The following is an 18,091-nucleotide window of genomic DNA, read 5'->3' as shown; positions in this document are numbered from 1 at the left end:
TTTCTTAGTATGACTTGACCTCTCCACAGGGTATGTTATTTTCAACTTGGCACCCCACTACTACTTCCCTGGGGCCTATGCACAGCAACTGAACTCTCCAGGTTGTCCCACAGCAGCTTAATTAATCATCATTCACCATTGCTTTCCCTTGTAGCCATTATATCAGTCCTGGCAGCTGGAGGTTATTAAACCCTTCACACAGTTCACCTCATATCACTATGGCATAGGCCTCAGCCTAGTTCTGCGCCTGCCTCCCAGGGGTCCCGGCTTCCAGGAGGACAAAAACAACAGGTTTGATTATCACGCACCCTGAACTTAGCTGTGACAGAAATCTCTCTCTCCCCTCCCTCCTCCACCAGGCCCGGCTTACGGTACAGTCTTGCTATCCTCCGCACCCAAATGTCCTGCCGGCACTGGAGCTGCTGTCCTCTCACTCCGTGAGAGACGGGTCTGGTCGTTAGCGTTGAGTCCTCTCCCCCGCAACTGTTGGTACAAGGCCCCCGTCCGCTACGGCCTCCTGACAGTCAGATGCAGTGACTTAAGTCGGGCCCGGGTTGTCTCTCGAACTCCCCCTCAAGCGATGTAACACGCTGATTTCCTCATTCCCAACGGCGAAGGGCGGCGCTTCGGCCCCGCTTCACGTGATCAGAGGACGGCGGCCTCCAGGCTAGGCCCGCCTCCTCCCCTTCCTGCCTGCTTCCTGAAGTAACTCTCGCCGGAGCTCCAACTGAGTCGCAGACTCCCGGCCCCTCACCTCTTCAGCTCACTGGCGCCGCAAGTCCAATCAGGGGTCCACCAGCCACTCGACCATGGCGATGGGGTCCGCTTCAGGTAGGGACCGGACACAAATATTTTTCGGGGAAGTAAAGGGGGGAGGAAAGAGTCTGGCGCCGCACTTACGCGACCAGGAAGGCTCCGGGAGAGTTAGACATTATGGCCCAGTCTTCTTGCTACGGGCTGCGTTCCACCCTTCCACGACCAGGGTCAAAGGGCGGAAGTTAACGGGTGCTGGATCCCACACGGGGACAGTGACCAGATAGACTCTGGGGCTTGGGCACGATCACCTCTTCTATCGGTCAAAAGGGGGTTTGGCCACAACCGGCCAGTCCTGCAATCCCAGGCAACAATGGATTCGGGGAGTAGGCGGCCCCAGGCGTTAATTCACTCCCTCGTCCATTGAATCAGGGGTTCAAACTACCTTGAGACCTTCTCTGGTACAGGGATCTCCAAGTCCCGGCTGCGTTCAGGGACCGGTCAGGTGGTTGAGGGTGGTGTCACTGACGAAGATACCCTGGCAAATCCTGAGATCTGTCCACTCCTTGTCCAGCGCAGCCACCTCCCCACTCACGTGCCTTACTCCTGACTAGCCTGCCGCCTCACTCTCCCCTAAAATGGCTGCCCTCCTGCCACCTCTATTTATCACCTTGGGCCTGACTTGCCAGAGGGGCCCAGAAGGTTCCGGAACCTCTCATGGCAGTCATGGCCCAGGTGCTGAGGTGACAGTTGGAGCCACCATTTTGTGCCTCTCACCTTCCTCGTCTATTTTCCTCAGAGGAGCACCTTGCGTCTTTCCCTCAGGTGATGTGGAAAAGACACCCAGAACCTCTACATCAGCACCCAATAGTTAAGTAGACAGAAAAAATGAGGAGGGGGGAAAGGGACAAAAAAAATAAAAATAAAAAAAAAATGAGGAGGAAACTGCCAAAGGGCTGACAGGTCTAACACAGCCCCTTTAGACACATCACTTTGTGTGAAAGGGGCATGCAATGGGTGTTGCACGCCATACCCAATGCTTTTTTACGCTGCCCCAAATTTACAACAATGTGCAAATCAGAGGCAGCCCCAACAATAGCAAGCGTTAGAATGGCAAAACAAGGGGAAATATTTTTATTTTTCCTCAGTTTTGCTTTTTCTATGTGTGCTGCAGAGACAAAACGCCATTAATGATTGTTTATGTGCAGGAAGGGGTTCCTTCCTGCACATAAACAATCATTCCCTACAGCCCAGGCACCCTTGAAGGCACTATGGTGTAAGGATGCCTGCGTGACGCTAGACAGCTAATTTTAGCTCCAGCACTAGGGAAAACACGGGGGTGTTCCGTATTGTTGTAAATACGGTGCACCAGGCGCGCAACACCCATTGGGCTCACCGGGCTTCAGCCCCCCCCGTCGTGTGTGACAGCCCGGCCGAGACAGCCTCGCGGGCTGGCGTCCGTCTAATTGCAGCCGCACCAGAGTACTTCACGGGTCTTTAAAAGACCATTTACTCGTTAATGAGGCTTTTGTTGTGTCTTCACCCCTTCTTACAGCCATTCTGCCTATGGCTGGAAGTCTTAGCCCCCCCCCGAAATATTTTTCAGCCCCCCCCGAAATTTGGCTCTAGTTGCCTGCCTGCGGTGCACCCCTGCGTTTAGGACATTTCGGAGCGCGACGCTCCCAAATTTGGCGCAGCTTCACGCTCCGACATTTCCTTGTAAAAATACCCTAAGACCAGCATCTCGCTGGCAGTGACCGCCCGCTTGATTATCCATACTGAGGAACAAGGTGAGAGTGTGCTTGCACCTAGTCACTAACCTAGTAATCTGATATCAAAGGTCTGGCCCGGCTCTCCTCTCAGCGCTAAGAAGCTACTTCAATGCCGTACTTGCACTTCACGAATGTGATAACCCGAACTATTCTTGTTTATGGTTGTACGAATGAGGAGCAAATTGCAGCTTGTCTTATACAGCGAAGCCTCAACAGTCAGCGCAGCTAGCAGCGATAACAAACCTCCCATGTTTATTTGATGTGACCTAGACTGCAATTAGATTTGATGCCACATTAGCAATTATGCTTAATTTCATGTTTATCATGTCTTAAATTACAGTGCAGATTCTATTTTGCCACTTTCACTGCAGCCATTTCAGTGTTTGGTGAAATTTTGTGCTTTAGAGGGCCTTTTGCTAAGTCAGGGCAGTGCAATTCACTGCACGCTCCAAAGTTTGGACACAGCTTCATTGTCAGCTGTTTCCTCATGGACAAAGGCTTTAGTCAATTAAGCATCTCTTAGTAGCTTTGAGGGATGCGGTAACACTCCTAGGTGCTTTATCAGGCTGGATGAGTTTTATTGAGGTCATTCTGAGTATGGCTTCTGGCTGAGAAGGCGCTCTCAGAGAAAGCCTATATTGACTATTAGTGAAGAGTACCCAATTCTTGGTAGAGATGTTTGGGCTTTGGGTTGGTGTATGGTCAAGTCATTAGCTGCCCTTCTTTGGATGCAGTGAACATCGCTATTTCTAAATGCCGCCAACCCGTCTTCCAGATGGACCTTGTTAATGTTGGATCCTTTGCCTGTTTGTTGTTGTACGAATTGGACCCTGTATCTGACAGAAACTGTCCTTGCGTATCCCTAGACCTTGTTGTCTGCATACATTTCCAATACCATATACTGTATAGGTCCATGCATATATATGCCTACAATGATTATCACATCCAAAATTGTGGCCCAGGACCTGAAGGGGATTTACCTGATGGCCACATTTGAAGAATATTGCATCCCTCACAGACTTAGATAGCTGACCACTGTTCCATGTAAGTGTAGGTCATGGCACCTTTGGCACCTGTAGTTACAGACTCCTGTACTAAACAGTTGTCGTCTGTACCTAAGCATTGGCCCCTGTACATCTAAGCTACACTGTGTCCCTGTATCTCTTTACCAATGCACCTGTAGGCCTCCACATCTGAGTATTGGCCTTTGCTAGCCCCTTTATGTGTATACATTTAAGCCCGAGAGTTGGCGATTACAGCTGTTGATCCAGCATGTGATGGCCCATGTGCCATTTGACGCCTACTACTGGTGACGCCTATGCTGAGCCGCCTCTGCATCCGTTGAACCCCTGTATATTGTTGTCAACTCAAACAATAATAAAAACACCATTGTATTAATTTCAAACCAGGGCTATCACTGTCTGATGGGTGAGGTTAGTCTAACAAAAGAGAGGGCAACATCTCTGGAACAATATTTACAAACAAAGAAAACTACAAAAAACAATAAAAGTAAAAATGTAATATATTTAATACGAAAGAAGACATAAATATTTTAAAAACAAGCTGCATTTTACTTAACGATCCGGGCGGCATATTTTCCTACTTATATATATAGAATTATACCAAATGTTCAATCAACAAGGCTGTGGGCACTCACCTAGGGAGCTTAAATACATATATCCACATGATCTAGTCCCCAGATTACCACAAATGAATGGAACAATCTGTCATTACTGTAATTTAATTTATCCAAACTCCTTCATTTCTTCTGGAATTCCATATCTATCAATGTTTCTGCACTTTTGACAATCCTAAATCTCCTTCTTCAGGATAAAATTGAATAAACAACCAGATCATGGAAGCACATATTGAAAATATTCTCTCACTATCTATCAATAGCAACTGAATAATTGTTAGGGGTTACAGGAATTAGCACATAGTGCTACAGGATACTTTATTATCCATTCATATATCAGTGCTTAGCCAATCTTGTGAGCTTCTGGATGTAATTTAACAGACCAACAGTAAAGCATTACAGGCACCTTTGTGTTTCTCACGAAAAAATTACATTACTCCCACTTCTTTTAAAAAGATTTGGCTAAAGTAAAATAGACTCCTTAATATGCACACTATGTGAAAATTCCAAACACTGTTTATTATTTAAGGCAAAAAACACGTCATGGTTAGCAGCGTCCTGAAAGTCCCAGTATTGTATGATCTCTCTAGGTATTGGACCATGTACCTGTGGTGCACCTATAAAAAGCTACAATCTTATTACTGATTGTCGTCGCTGCCCCTTTGCAAGCAGGTGCCTTTACCTGTTATGTAGTTGCTTGGCGACCTGCACGAAACAGGGGTGGTCGGTTTCCTTCAGCACCTCGTGGGTGTAGCCCACCATGCCAGAGTTCTCCAGCATGCTCCTGTGTTCCTGGATCTGAGCAGTCAGGTTGGAAAGCCGTTCCTGCTGACACTCCTCGATGGCCTGCAGTAGCGCAGCTTGCTTCTCCTCCAGCACCGCGCAAAGGTTTCGGATCAGATGTGTCACCTCGTCTTTGGCCTTCGCTCCATTCACCTGGACAAAGAAATACACAAGTTAAATTGCATCTTTGTTCCATTACCAGTACAGACTCACTGTGTCTAGGAGCTACAAACCTGAGGATTTAAGGTATCACAGACATTGCTCGTTAACCCCATATCGTACCCACCTCTGGAATTGCAGTCCATTGCCCATCTTGAAATGGGAGCACTTTATCCTACAAACATTATCTATGGGACTCTAAAGACTTCCTCTGTAAATCGACTTTGTCGGATTGCCATAATTTATAAACAAAGTGAACCATATATCTAAGGGGTGTACCAGAGTTTCCCTTTGAGTAGGTATTTGGTTGATATCCAGTCATTGTTCCAGATAAATAGTTAGGGCTGGTGTAGGTAAACAGGTCATTGGAATTAAATAAAAACACCTCATTAGTTAGTAAGCTGTAATTTAACAATTTGAAATAAAGTCATTGCATATTGTTATTTGTTATGGTAGGGTTTTCACAATTCAATTACACAAGTTGTACTGATGTATATAACAAACATAGCAGTCTTTATTGTCTTTTTAAAGTGTATTTATCTGGTTTGGGGTGCTAGTTTGCAGGGAATTAACTTAGCCTCCCTATTTGGCACTAGTGGGAAACGTACCCAACTATTTGATATTCGGCAAAATACAAAACAAGGTAGCCAGCGGCTGTGTCTTCTTGAGGGCAGGGGAACGTCACCCCCCCCACCCCGCTGGGAGCTGCAGTAAATGTGAACAATAAAATTGCCCTGAAATTATTTCATAGCCATTTTATTTCAGCCTGCCCCTCAGGGAGCAGGAGAAATTGGGGCGCATCCTGTCCTCTGCTGCCGATTGGTAGCATGGTGGACTAGAGGAAGGCTGGTCTGACACTGCAAGGTACGCATGTCAGTTTGACCAGCTGTCTTGAGATGGCCAGCCTGACATGCGCACTTAGCAGGTCTCCACCCAGCTGCCTTAGACAGCTGGGTGGAGACCAAGCACAGGCCTCCAGGGCCTGATGGAGCATCTAGCCAGCCCGCTGTATCCAATCCTGGCGCTGCTCTCATGAGCAGCATCAGGACTGCTTAGGGAAGTTTGCAATTTGAATCGTGCTCGGAGACAGACAGGACACGGAGGATTCAGCCCGAGTAAGTACATTTATTTAATTTTGTATTTTATTGTAATGCATGCCAGTTTGGTTTTTTTGGATGCTTGTTTCATTGTCTGTTTTGGGAAGCGGTGGGGCACTTCACTCGCCCCACCTTCATATGTTACCAGCTGCCCCTGAAGGTAGCCTGTAGAACGTGGTACAGTGGTAGGGATGTACTTTTTCTGCTGGAAACCTATAAAAGAGGCTATCTAAGATAGAGAAAAAATTGTTCTTTCCCCCATTCCTGCATCTATATTAATCACAAACAATAGGAACTCTGGAATGTGCTTTGTCTGATGCCTGCTTGGGTTTTGGGATGTATTGTGACATACCAGAGCTTTTGAACTATGAAGCTCATGATAGAGTTCTGTACCAATAATCAGCAGAGGTCTAATTTCGAAGTATTTCACTGTGACCCCTTAGAAGCTCTACAGGCTGAACTTCTGACACACAGTATGGACACACATGGCCAATTCATGATTGTCCGAAGGAGATAAGGCTTATTTTCAGAGCGATGCTTTAGGTATTGGAAGAGACCAGAGTTCTACTGAGGGTTTCATCAATTCACACATTCTCATGATGACGAAATCAACTACCTCCCTCCACCTCTGTTGTCTTTACTATTGTTTTTAGAATGACTATGAAAAAGGGTGCTCTGCATTAAAGAAGGAACCTCAGTTTTTTAATGTTTTTATTGTTTCGTTGATTGGTCAAATTTTCTGGTAAAAAAGTAAAATACAACCTCAAAAATTAAAAGAAATCCAAAAGCGACTGAGCAATGCAAAGGCGTATGGGGCAAATGTTATCAGTCTAGCTTCCAGGGGGGTGCTTCTACAGAAAGTGGATGAGTACACTTGCTTAAACTCTCTCTCTCTCTCTCTCGCTGTGTCTCTCCCTATGCCTACCCCCATAGCCCTTTGTCAATGAACCTTAGAGTTTTAGAACCTTATCAGCAAAGCTTAAGCTGATCCCTATATGGATGTTGTCAGGTTTAGAAAAAGGTTAAAAAGAAAATTCTGACAACTTCAGAAAAAGCTAAAGAAAGAACTAAAATCTATGGGGGAAAGGGCTTCACACGTCTCCTAACGGCCACACAGATAGTGATAACAATCTGGAAAAAAGCAGAACGACAGATGAAATGGGCAGGTTGAGTGACAAGGGAAACTCCGCTTTGGGTGGGCAACAGACTTAAGGAAATCGCAAAATTGAATGGTTTCCGGAAATGGGACCTGCTGGGCATCTCACAGTTGAAAGACGTGCTGTATCGAGGGAAGCTGGTGACTTTATCATGCCTCCAGACTGAATATGCTATTTCCAAATCCCAATATTACAAATATTTACAACTGATACACGCGTGGCGGGCACAAAAAACTGACACAACAGAAATTACGGAGTACGCACCACTAGAGGGTCGTCTCCCGATGGGAGAGATAGGAGATAAGGCAGTCTCATGGACATATAGGACCATCATTAATAATAAGCCGGACTCCTTACAGAAGTTGAAGGCTAAATGGGAACGGGATGTGGGAGAAATAGAGGATCTGGACTGGGAAATGGCACTGATGCATCCTCGCGAAGTGGCCATTAAATCGCGACTTAGATTGATCCAATCAAGTATTTACACAGGCCATATTACGATAGGGCACGTCTCCATAGAATAGGGAGAGCAGAGGAACCCAACTGCCTGCGCTGTCGAGCACCGAAGGACACCTTCTTCCACATGATTTGGGAATGCTCCCAGATTCATAGGTACTGGGTGAATCAGTTGGAAGAACTAGGGGCTATTCTGGAGGGGACGATCCCATTGAACCCGCAGTTAGTTCTGCTGGGAATTCAAACCGAGGTTGATCTTCCTAGGACGAAAGTATTACTGCTCCAGCTGGGACTGGTGGTGGCAAAGTGTGACCTGGCCAGGACATGGGCGGCTGTGCTATGCCCGTCACTGACTGAATGGAAGCGAAGCATGGACATGTATATGCTGGGAGAGAAAACGACGATCAGGCAAGGGGCTGTCCCAAAAATTTCTGGAGAATATGGAAGCCGTGGCTTAAACACTATGGACTTACACTTACTGAATCTCAGTGAGGTCTTGAGACGAGCTGGGCAGAGGGATGGGAGGGGCGGACCAGAGTGGGATCAATGGGACATGCTACTGTCGTCCTGCTGTTTCTTACTGTATAAAGAACTTGATGCTGTGGTATTGACGTCAAAAATGTCTTCATATTCCTGCTGGGAACTGTTACTGTATTGCAACTATGAAAAATGCTAATAAATATATATTTTGTTTTTAAAGAAAGAACTAAAAATAGGAGTTGAGGTCACAGACATTGAGATTGCACCATGAATAAAATGTGCATCTTCTCTGTGTTGCTGGTATCTTTTCTGCTCTTCCCCTCTCAAGTAGTGCACAGATAATGTACAGCCTCTAGTTGAGGCATGCTATTTTCCATACCTCAGCACAAAAATCTCTCACCTCAGTGTGTTTGATCGCATCTTCCAGTTCACTAATCTGGTTGTGGACGGTGTCCTGGTTGGCCAGGACATAGGTGAGACTTCGTGTTAGCTTCTCCTGCAAGACAGAAAAATAAGGTGAGCTGGCAAACAGGTGTGTGATGCCATAATAAACAAATGTGTGTTATTATTTGTTGTAATCACAGGTGAGGCACGGTGTTCAGTCAGCGGCCAGAGGTCTACCTGACTAGGTTGTTTAGCAATGAGAGATGGTGTACTTGGATATCATTAGCTCAGCAGTATCCATATGATCATGGAGACACTGTTCTACGCCATGTCATTGACAAAGCGTTGTCTTATTTCATTGGGCTTGAAAACAAATGCTGTGTGTTAGCAGCAGTAAAATAGTGTGGCCTGTTACACCATCAACTATGGCTCTGTGCTCTGTCAAGTAATGGTGCCCCAGTAATTTCAGAAATTTCGCTCACATTTAACAGAAAATTGGGTAGACTTAGGGCCTAATTTAGAGTTTGGGTGATGGTTTAACGTCTGTGAGGGCGACAGAGTACTTTACTGGACATCTCTGTACAATGACACACCCCACCGTCATAGCTGTTACTGTCAATGTAGAAAAGGTTTGACAGACTGTAGCTTCAGCCATGGTGGCCAGGGGTCAAGTTTCTTGGTGTCCAAAAACAAACTCCTAAAGTGGAATTTGTTTGTGAATAGCAAAATACTAATGACACACATACAGTTGGAGTCTTTTCTTCATTATTGTTTTCTTCCTGGTGGTGAAGGGCATGAACAAAGGCTTTACTCAGTGCACCTTAAATAAGGTGTATGGTGTAATATCCTTCCCTCTGGTGGCCCCTACTCTGTTGTGTCATTGGAGGAAGTATTCCATCGTGGGCCACGGGTAGCTCAGTTTCTGTCTGTTTCTAAATGAGGCATGGTAACCAAGGGTTTGCGAAGCAGTACCCTCTCTTCCATACCCTAAAACATGCCCTTAGTTTGCTTTTTGAAAATAATAGGTATTATTATATTAATTATAATTATATTGTTACGTGTTGACATAATAAAATCACAGTAAAACCCTGCACATTTCAGGCAAATTGTACGCAGTCTCCTCCAAAATACGTAGATTTGGGGGCTGGCAATCTCTTAAGGACTGCTGTACATATTAGAGTGGAAGCTGAATGTGTCATGGTATATGATGGCATATGGTATAGGATTAACTTTCTGTGGTGCATTTTGAATGTGTCTTGTCCAGCACTGAGCGTGCCATGGTGGCTGTGGCACATGCTTTGGAGCCTCTAGCATCTGCCGTGGCTACCACTGAGTGCTTGAGGGAAAGTTACTCTACGCATATTCACAAGGCTGTCCTTACCTTTAGGGCCTGATAGGCACTTATGACAGGTGTGATCTTGTGCCCCGTGTGCGTCCTTCGGACCCGGCAGAGCTGGCACACCAGCCGCTGGCATGTCTTGCAGTAGTGAGACACCTCCTCCTTGTGCTCTGGGCACATTAATCCCTGTATCAGAGAGTGACAGTAGAGGGTTAGTGGAAGCTGGGAACAAGATCAGTCAGTAATCACCAACCCTGGGTTAAAATTGGGTGTTAGAATGATGCAAATAGGCACCTGGTAATATTGGCTCCCCCAGGTAGGAGGGGACAAGGTCCTCCCTACCATATATGACACCATTTCACAATGTAGGACCATAGGCCCTTCCAGCCACCCCAGTTACCTTTAGATAAGTCCTCCCAGCCCCAGTCAGTTTGACACTTCATTGAAAATAACTCATGAGCTCTTACCATATAACCCGTCTCAGTGTAGATCCTAAATATCAACTACAGAATATCATGGGATGCTAATATTGTAGACGTAATACAGAGGGACAATAACGTGCAAAGTAGGCATGCATATATTTTCTATACACAATTCCAAATCTACGTACCATGATGATATACCTTCAAAGTAGCTAGACGTTGAATTAAGAATAGTAAATCTACACTTCCCAATATGCACTTGCCTTTCCATATTTTGTCCACAATATTAGTGTCCCACAATATTCTAGTACTTGATATTCAAGAGTACAATACCCATCTTCAGGTGACATAATTCCTTAACCTGCCCCACGTTGCAGCTAAAAATCCCATCCCAAGCCACTTACTATGAGCAAGAAGCTCATTGGGCAGTGTAGTTTAGATGACTTTAATACGTGTGTTAGTTCTACTCATGATAGTCATACTCCTAAAAAATTTGTACCTAAAACCAAGCGGCCGAAACTGGCTTCAGTTCTCGTCGTGGCTAGAGTGAAAATTCTGGCAAAAACTGTTAAAAAGCATTGATGCCATAACTAGGACTCGACTGCCAGTATGGAAAGTACACTGCACTGAATGAATGAAGAGCGACTCCAAATCCAGGATTTGAAAAGGACCCTTTATGCGAGTCTGTCTCTGTCCATCCTGCATATTTGATGCTTATCTTCCTTGTTCCTTGTCCCTAGCTGTTTGCTAGCTAATGCTGTGCACCACCCTTTGCGCAATTGCATTTGCAACACATCTGATGTGTTCCTCTCTATAGTTCTTCATCCATTGTACTGCATAGCCTTATATTCCGCTATTGAGAGCTATACCCAGTTTTTAAAGTCCCACTCCTCATTATATGCCCGAGCTAGAGGCGAAGGCCTATAATGAGGTAGAAGTACTTCATCAACTGGCATATTCTAGGCATAAAGACTATAAAGCAGTAGCGCCTGCTACTGGACCTGGGTGGTGGGGCAGGGGCTGGGATAAAACACGAAAATAAAAACCAAAAAAAAATACTTTCCTGAAACAGCCGCCGCTAATCTATTGCTAATATAAATCTTAAAAGGGGCTTACATCCCACCCTTGCTTTTCATTGGTTCCTGTGCTTGCCACTTAATTTTCCTCCATTTCTATTGGCTGTAGCATACTATTTCCTGTTGTTCCTCGTGTGTTTCTCCTATCAGTCTCCCGTGGCCCAAGTACTGTTTCCATCCACTTTTGAAGAAGAACCATTTTTTGATGTTTTGCCTGCACAGTGCTTGCATAAATAGCCGAGAGCTCTCAACGCAGCCCCCAATCATACAGAACTGTAATCTACAGTTGCTGCAGTGTAGTAATCATGCTCCTCTTGTTCACCGACGTTAGGGCTGTACACATACATGTGCCTCTTCCCAATGCGCTCTAGTCTATTTTTAAACATCTCTATGACGTGCGTGCATTCTGGAGCCTCATTTTCATGGCAGCTCTTCTCTTTGTCGCACTCACACAGCCTCCACGAGCACAACAATGAGGCAAGCAAAGTTTGCCAACTAAATACCGTTATTTCCCTAAAACCATGCATTTTGCTCTTACACCCGGCTCAAGGGAAACAGAGAAAGTGTATTTCGAGCCGCCGTTGCCAATTCTGGGAACACAGACCGGAAAACGCATGTGGCAGTGGCAGTAAATCTGGGGGAACCAACTGTACCTCCACCACTCCCGTCTTTGAATTTGTCTGCCCTGTCGCCCAGCCGGGGGTCCTCAACTCTAAGGGCAATCTAATTCCAGTAGTCGGCTCTCTTCTTTAATTTACACATCTTTACTGTGGTGACGGTTTTATGATCTATCTCTACATCCACACTGAGCTTCTAATAGCACGATCCTCTATTCACATTAACAACTTCATACATTTGGATTCATTCCAGTGCCAACACAAGCACCTATTTGGCTCTTTTTCATGCTGATCATTTCTAAGCGTAATTCTCTGTCTACACCAATAGCTTCACACCTTTGATCTTTTCTAGTGACTACCCTCAATTTGGTTCTGCACGTTGCATGGGGGCATTCCTTTATTAATTATCTTTTCTTTTCTCTTATTTGTATTTTGCTTCTGTCTAGACTGAGCTACCCCTGTGAGCTCTCTTATCACACGGGTTCACCATGCCTTTCGATGGCTACCTATCTGTTTTTCCTATTTTTTTTTATAGATTTCCCTTGACTTTCCTTTATATTATCTTCTATAACCAATTTTGTTTTAGTTTTCCTTTTTTTGGTTAACACATTTATTTATTTATGAGCTTTCTCTCACAGACACCTTAAATATTGGTTTATTCTTTTGCAATGATTTCTTAATTGACATACAGCTTTCAGGCTTGATTTACTTTGTGTATCTTTTGATCCCATATAGTACTAAGAAAGTTAATTCGCTATGTAAGTATTGTGATTATTTTTCGCTGGAATCCCTGATGTAAATAACAATACTTAGTTTTATTGGTTTTGTTTAAAATAATTAACTTGGAATTTTTATATTCACATTGTGTTCACAGATGTCTTATGGGTCCAAAAAGAATATTTTACGTTTATTCTTTTGAAAATAAGAACAGTAAGTTTCAGTGCATACCACAATTATTGCATTGGCATGAGATTTTGATTTTCTTCAATATCATGCATATTTCCACACTAGTTTGTCTTATCTTTTTATAGATCTCTGCACCATTGCATGTAAGGTCATCACTTCTCTTTAGGTTTTGCCTGCACATCGCTTGTGCAATCTATTGTATTTAATACAAATCTTAAAAGGGGCTTACGTCCCGCCCTTGCTTTTCATTGGTTTGTGTACTTGAAACACAAAAAAACCGGATTATATCAATCCCATAGGCTTAACCTAATGCATTTACCAATGCTTGTCTCTTCTGTGCACTAGTTGGTCAACAAACCATTCATGGCCACAAGGGGTGCCCTGAATGGAAATGCGGTACTCTCACAGCTAACGAAGAAAAGAACACTGGATACACAAGCATGGGCGAAGTTCAGAGGCCTCGCTTTTTCGATCTATTGGCTTTGGCAATGCATTTTGCATCAGCAAGAAAAGACAGAAAAAGAAAATAACACATTGACTTAGACGTGCGCATGCATCTTGAGGCCTGCGCACAAATGCATCTTGATGCTACAGAGGCCCAGCATAATAATGTATTTGCATGCCCATGGCATGATATGGTCGCAATTTTGTTTTTGTTTTTAATTACTGTGCCAAGATAGGGAACGGCAATCTTAGAGTGTTAAATATAACATTTAAACCTTATAGTTGCCAAATCTACTCTGTTTGCAAAACGTGCTGTGGCAATGCATTTGGGTGCCAAGTCGGGCCCTACTTTGTTGAAGTGGATTCGAGATCTTGTGTATTGTAAAGCACAAATGGAGATATATGCAGAGCAGCTGCGACTTCCAGGCCTAAAGGTTTTTGGGCGCCACCTACCACATACCTGTTGGAAAATCTGGACTTGATATAATGGCTAGGAATAATTGTTTTTAAGTGCTGAAAGACCTAGATGTAAGACCCACTGAGCCACGGGGAACTGGGCTATACTGCATGTTGGAAACAGCCCCACTCCCACTCCGCAGGGTGGTGGAGGGCCTTCCCGACACAATGGGGTAGCTTGGCTCGAGTGGTCAGGAAACAGGCGCAGTGCTAAGCATACAATATACCCATACAATAACCATGCGTGCATCCGTTCCAAAAACGACTCTACACCGTAAAAATTATGAAAATATTCGTTCTTTATCTTTTTCTCTTAGTTGCTGATTGGAAAAATAAATAGGTCAATCACAATATACAAGTTTTTAAATAGAGCAGGTCAAATAAATATTTGCTGTTTGCTGAAATAAATAGGGGTGATCATAAATAACAGGGCATAAATACCAGTGCAATATATACAGACAATTAAATACTTTGAGGTAATAAATACTGTACCAATAAATACTGTACCAATAAATACTGTACACCAACAAGTCCTGTGGACCTATAAATACAGTGCAGCATTAAATAGATAAGAACTTAATAAATACAGTTTCCTCAATAAATAATTGGAAGTATACAGTAACACTCATGAATCAGATGACACTCCAATACTTAAGGGCTGATTTGGCCCAGGCACAGCTTGTAGGGTGTGGAAGGCTTGGGGGGTTCTACTCCCTGGCTGAGGCAAAGGCTGAGGCCTAAACTGAGGTAGATCAAAGGGGGGAATTCCAATGCCCTGGCTTCCCTTCTCCACACAACCTCTCTAGGTTAGTCCCAGTTCACCCCAGGCACAGTCAGGTGGGTTTCAGCACCTCCCTAGCCCCTTAGAGTAGTCTCTCAGGTCTCCACAGGGCCTTAGGCGCCCTCTACTCCACTTACTGCCCTTTTCTGATGTTCCGACGCCGCTGGAGTCGTGTCGACGCCGTGAGCCGGTTCCGGTCCGGTCTCGGTGGCCTCGGCACAGTGTCAGTTCTTTGTCGACGCCGGTAGGCGGTTCCGGTCCGATGTCGGTGGCCTCGGTTCGATCTCGACCTCCGATTCGATGGCGTCGGGCAGTCTCTTCACGATGTCGACTTCGGGCGGCTCCGGTCCGATGGCGCTCTCGGCTCCGATGACGTCGGCCGGCCTGGCCTCGCTGTCGACTTCCGGCGACTCCGGGGTGCGATCCTCACCCCCGACCTCCGGTGCTCTTCCTCACAGGTTCCGGGCGACTCCGGAGTGCGATCCTCACTCCCGACCTCCGGTGCTCCTCTACCTCGGTCTCCGACGACTCCGGAGGGCGGACTTCACCCTTCCGATGACGCCGCTCACTCGACCTCGGTTCACCTCCTTCTCGACCCTTGGTATTCCTCTCGACCTCCGCCGGCGCCCTCTTACGACCTCAGGCGGCTCCGGGTACGACGTCTGCTACCTCAGTCAGCGCCGCTTCTCCACCTCGGGCTCCAGGTCTTCGGCTACTCGACGCCAGGCTCCAGGGAAACCAGTTCTCAGGTCAGAATCTTGCTGCTTTCTTGGTTCTAAGGCCTGTTCCTGCTGTCCAGGTCCTTAGGATGGTTTTCTTCTGTCTTCTTCCCACACAGGGCTATAGGCTGGGATCCATCAGTAGGGACAAGTATCAAGGGTGGGTTTATGGACCCCACTCCAGGCACAAGTTTCCACCCCTGCTGCTTCACTCCTTCCTCCTTCACTGTTGTGCTCCTCTCCCTTCACCAGTCAGGTGCCAACTGCCAGCTCCAACTGCCAACTGCCTCTCTTATCCTCCCAACATTCTAAACGGTTTCCAACTGTCACACAGTTCTGGAATCTCCTGGAAGGTTCTGGAAGGTGCTGGTAGGTTCCAGTGGATGCTGGTGATGTCACAGGAGGCCACCATTTTGTGCTTCAGGCCCTCAGACAGAAGTTTCAGGGGTAGCCAAAATGGCTCCCTGAATCTGTAGCAACACGAAAAAGTCTGGTGGTTCCCAAAAAGGAAAAATTCAAACAGGGTTTGAGGCAAAAGTGGGACAAAATAAATAATGATGAGGAGGGACCACCCAAAGGGCTGACAGGTCTAACACGCGTCCCCCCCAGCTGAAAGTGGGGAGAGCTACCCAACCCCTTGGGAGTTCTCATCACTAAGGCGGAAATACCTTGAGAGACCGTCTGCGTTGGCGTGGTCCACTCCAGGCCGATGTTCCACCTGAAAGTCCATTCCCTGTAGGGAAATAGACCACCTCAACAACTTGGGATTCTCCCCCTTCATTTGCATCAGCCAACGAAGGGGTCGGTGGTCGGTCTGAACCAGGAAGTGCGAGCCAAACAGGTATGGCCGCAACTTCTTCAGAGCCCATACCACTGCAAAGGCTTCACGCTCTATTGCACTCCACTTCTGTTCCCTGGGAAGTAGTCTCCTGGATAGGAAGACCACGGGTTGATCCAGACCCTCTTCGTTGAGTTGCGATAACACTGCCCCAATGCCATGTTCTGATGCATCTGTCTGGACAATGAACTCCTTGGAAAAGTCTGGGGCCCTTAAGACCGGGGCCTCGCACATGGCTTTCTTCAATTTCTCAAAGGCTTGCTGACAAGCCTCCGTCCAGACTACCCGTCGAGGTTGTTTCTTGGACGTGAGCTCCGTGAGAGGGGCTACGATGGTACCGTACCCCTTCACGAAGCGGCGATAGTATCCCGTGAGGCCCAAAAATGCTCGGACCTCAGTCTGTGTCTTGGGGGGTTCCCAGGCCATGATGGCCTCGATCTTTGCCTGGAGGGGTTGCACCGTTCCCCTACCCACCAAGTGTCCAAGGTACACTACCGACCCCTGCCCGATCTGGCACTTGCTGGCCTTGATCGTCAATCCAGCTTGTCTCAGGGCCTGGAGAACAGCTTGCAGGTGACGCAAGTGATCCTCCCAGCTGTTACTGAAGACGGCTATGTCATCCAGATAAGCAGCAGAGAAACTCTCCATTCCGGTGAGGATCTGGTTTACCAGGCGCTGAAACGTGGCAGGTGCGTTCTTGAGCCCAAAGGGCATCACACAGAACTGGTAGTGGCCATTGGGCGTGGAGAAGGCTGACCTTTCCCTTGCTCCATCAGTCAACGAGATCTGCCAGTACCCTGAAGTAAGGTCAAAGGTACTTAGATATTGGGCAGCTCCCAGCCGGTCAATCAATTCATCCGCCCTAGGGATCGGATGAGCATCAGTCTTTGTCACTGAATTCAGTCCCCGGTAGTCCACACAGAACCTCAGTTCTGGTTGGGCACCCGGTGGTGCAGCTTTCGGTACTAGCACCACCGGACTGGACCAGGGGCTGCTAGAAGGTTCGATCACTCCTAGCTCCAGCATCTTAGTGACTTCACTATGAATGCTGGCCTTCACCTTGTCTGACATCCGGTAGATCTTGGACTTCACAGGTGGGCTGTCTCCTGTGTCCACGTCATGGACGCACAGGTGAGTCCTACCCGGGACAAGGGAGAACAACGAGGAGTACTGCCCCAGGACCTGGCGACAGTCCTCCTGCTGTTCAGGAGTTAGAGATGGGGAGAGAATCACTCCCTCCACCGACCCATCCTTTTCTTGAGACGCAAACAGATCAGGGAGAGGCTCGCTTTCCACGTCCTCTCCTCCGTCAGTCACCATCATCAAGATGACTTCGGGCCTCTCGTGGTGGGGTTTGAGGCGGTTGGCATGCAGCACCCGCAGGGGCTGACGAGGGGTCTTCAGGTCCACCAAGTAGGTAGCCTTACCCTTCTTCTCCAACACCTCAAAGGGTCCTGACCAGCGATCCTGGAGGGCACTAAGCTCTCCTGGTTCGATCACCCACACCTTCTGGCCAGGCTCCAACTCCACCGGGTGAGCGTTGTGGTCATACCACGCCTTCATCACTGCTTGGCTGGCTTCCAGGTTGTCAGAAGCTTGCTTCCACAACTTAGCCATTTGGCTCCGGAAGGCCAGCATGTAGCTCACCACATCCTGGGGAAGCTTTCTGGGAGTTCTTTCCCATCCGTCTCTCACCAGGTTAAGAGGTCCACGTACAGGGTGCCCATACAGAAGCTCGAAGGGGCTGAAGCCCACTCCCTTCTGTGGCACTTCCCTGTAAGAAAAAAGTAAACAGGGTAGGAGGACGTCCCATTTC

At 46.7% G+C, this 18,091-nt stretch overlaps 1 protein-coding gene across 1 annotated transcript in view; it reads right to left on the bottom strand.

The window, feature by feature from the left end:
- The window catches only part of TRIM46 (tripartite motif containing 46), a 175,146-nt gene that overhangs the window by 82,312 nt on the left and 74,743 nt on the right, over window positions 1–18,091 (bottom strand). The window contains exons 4-6 of the mRNA XM_085639902.1: window positions 10,059–10,202; window positions 8,694–8,789; window positions 4,844–5,097 (exon numbers count right to left, since the gene is read on the bottom strand). Of these exons, the coding sequence (XP_085496028.1) occupies window positions 4,844–5,097; window positions 8,694–8,789; window positions 10,059–10,202 (494 nt within the window). The remainder of the gene's footprint in view (window positions 1–4,843; window positions 5,098–8,693; window positions 8,790–10,058; window positions 10,203–18,091) is intronic.

The sequence above is a fragment of the Triturus cristatus genome, chromosome 12, assembly GCF_964204655.1.
Source record: "Triturus cristatus chromosome 12, aTriCri1.1, whole genome shotgun sequence".
Taxonomy (NCBI): Eukaryota; Metazoa; Chordata; class Amphibia; order Caudata; family Salamandridae; genus Triturus; species Triturus cristatus.
The sequence above is the reverse complement of the archived record's forward strand: the minus strand, read 5'-3'. Positions and strand labels throughout refer to the sequence as shown.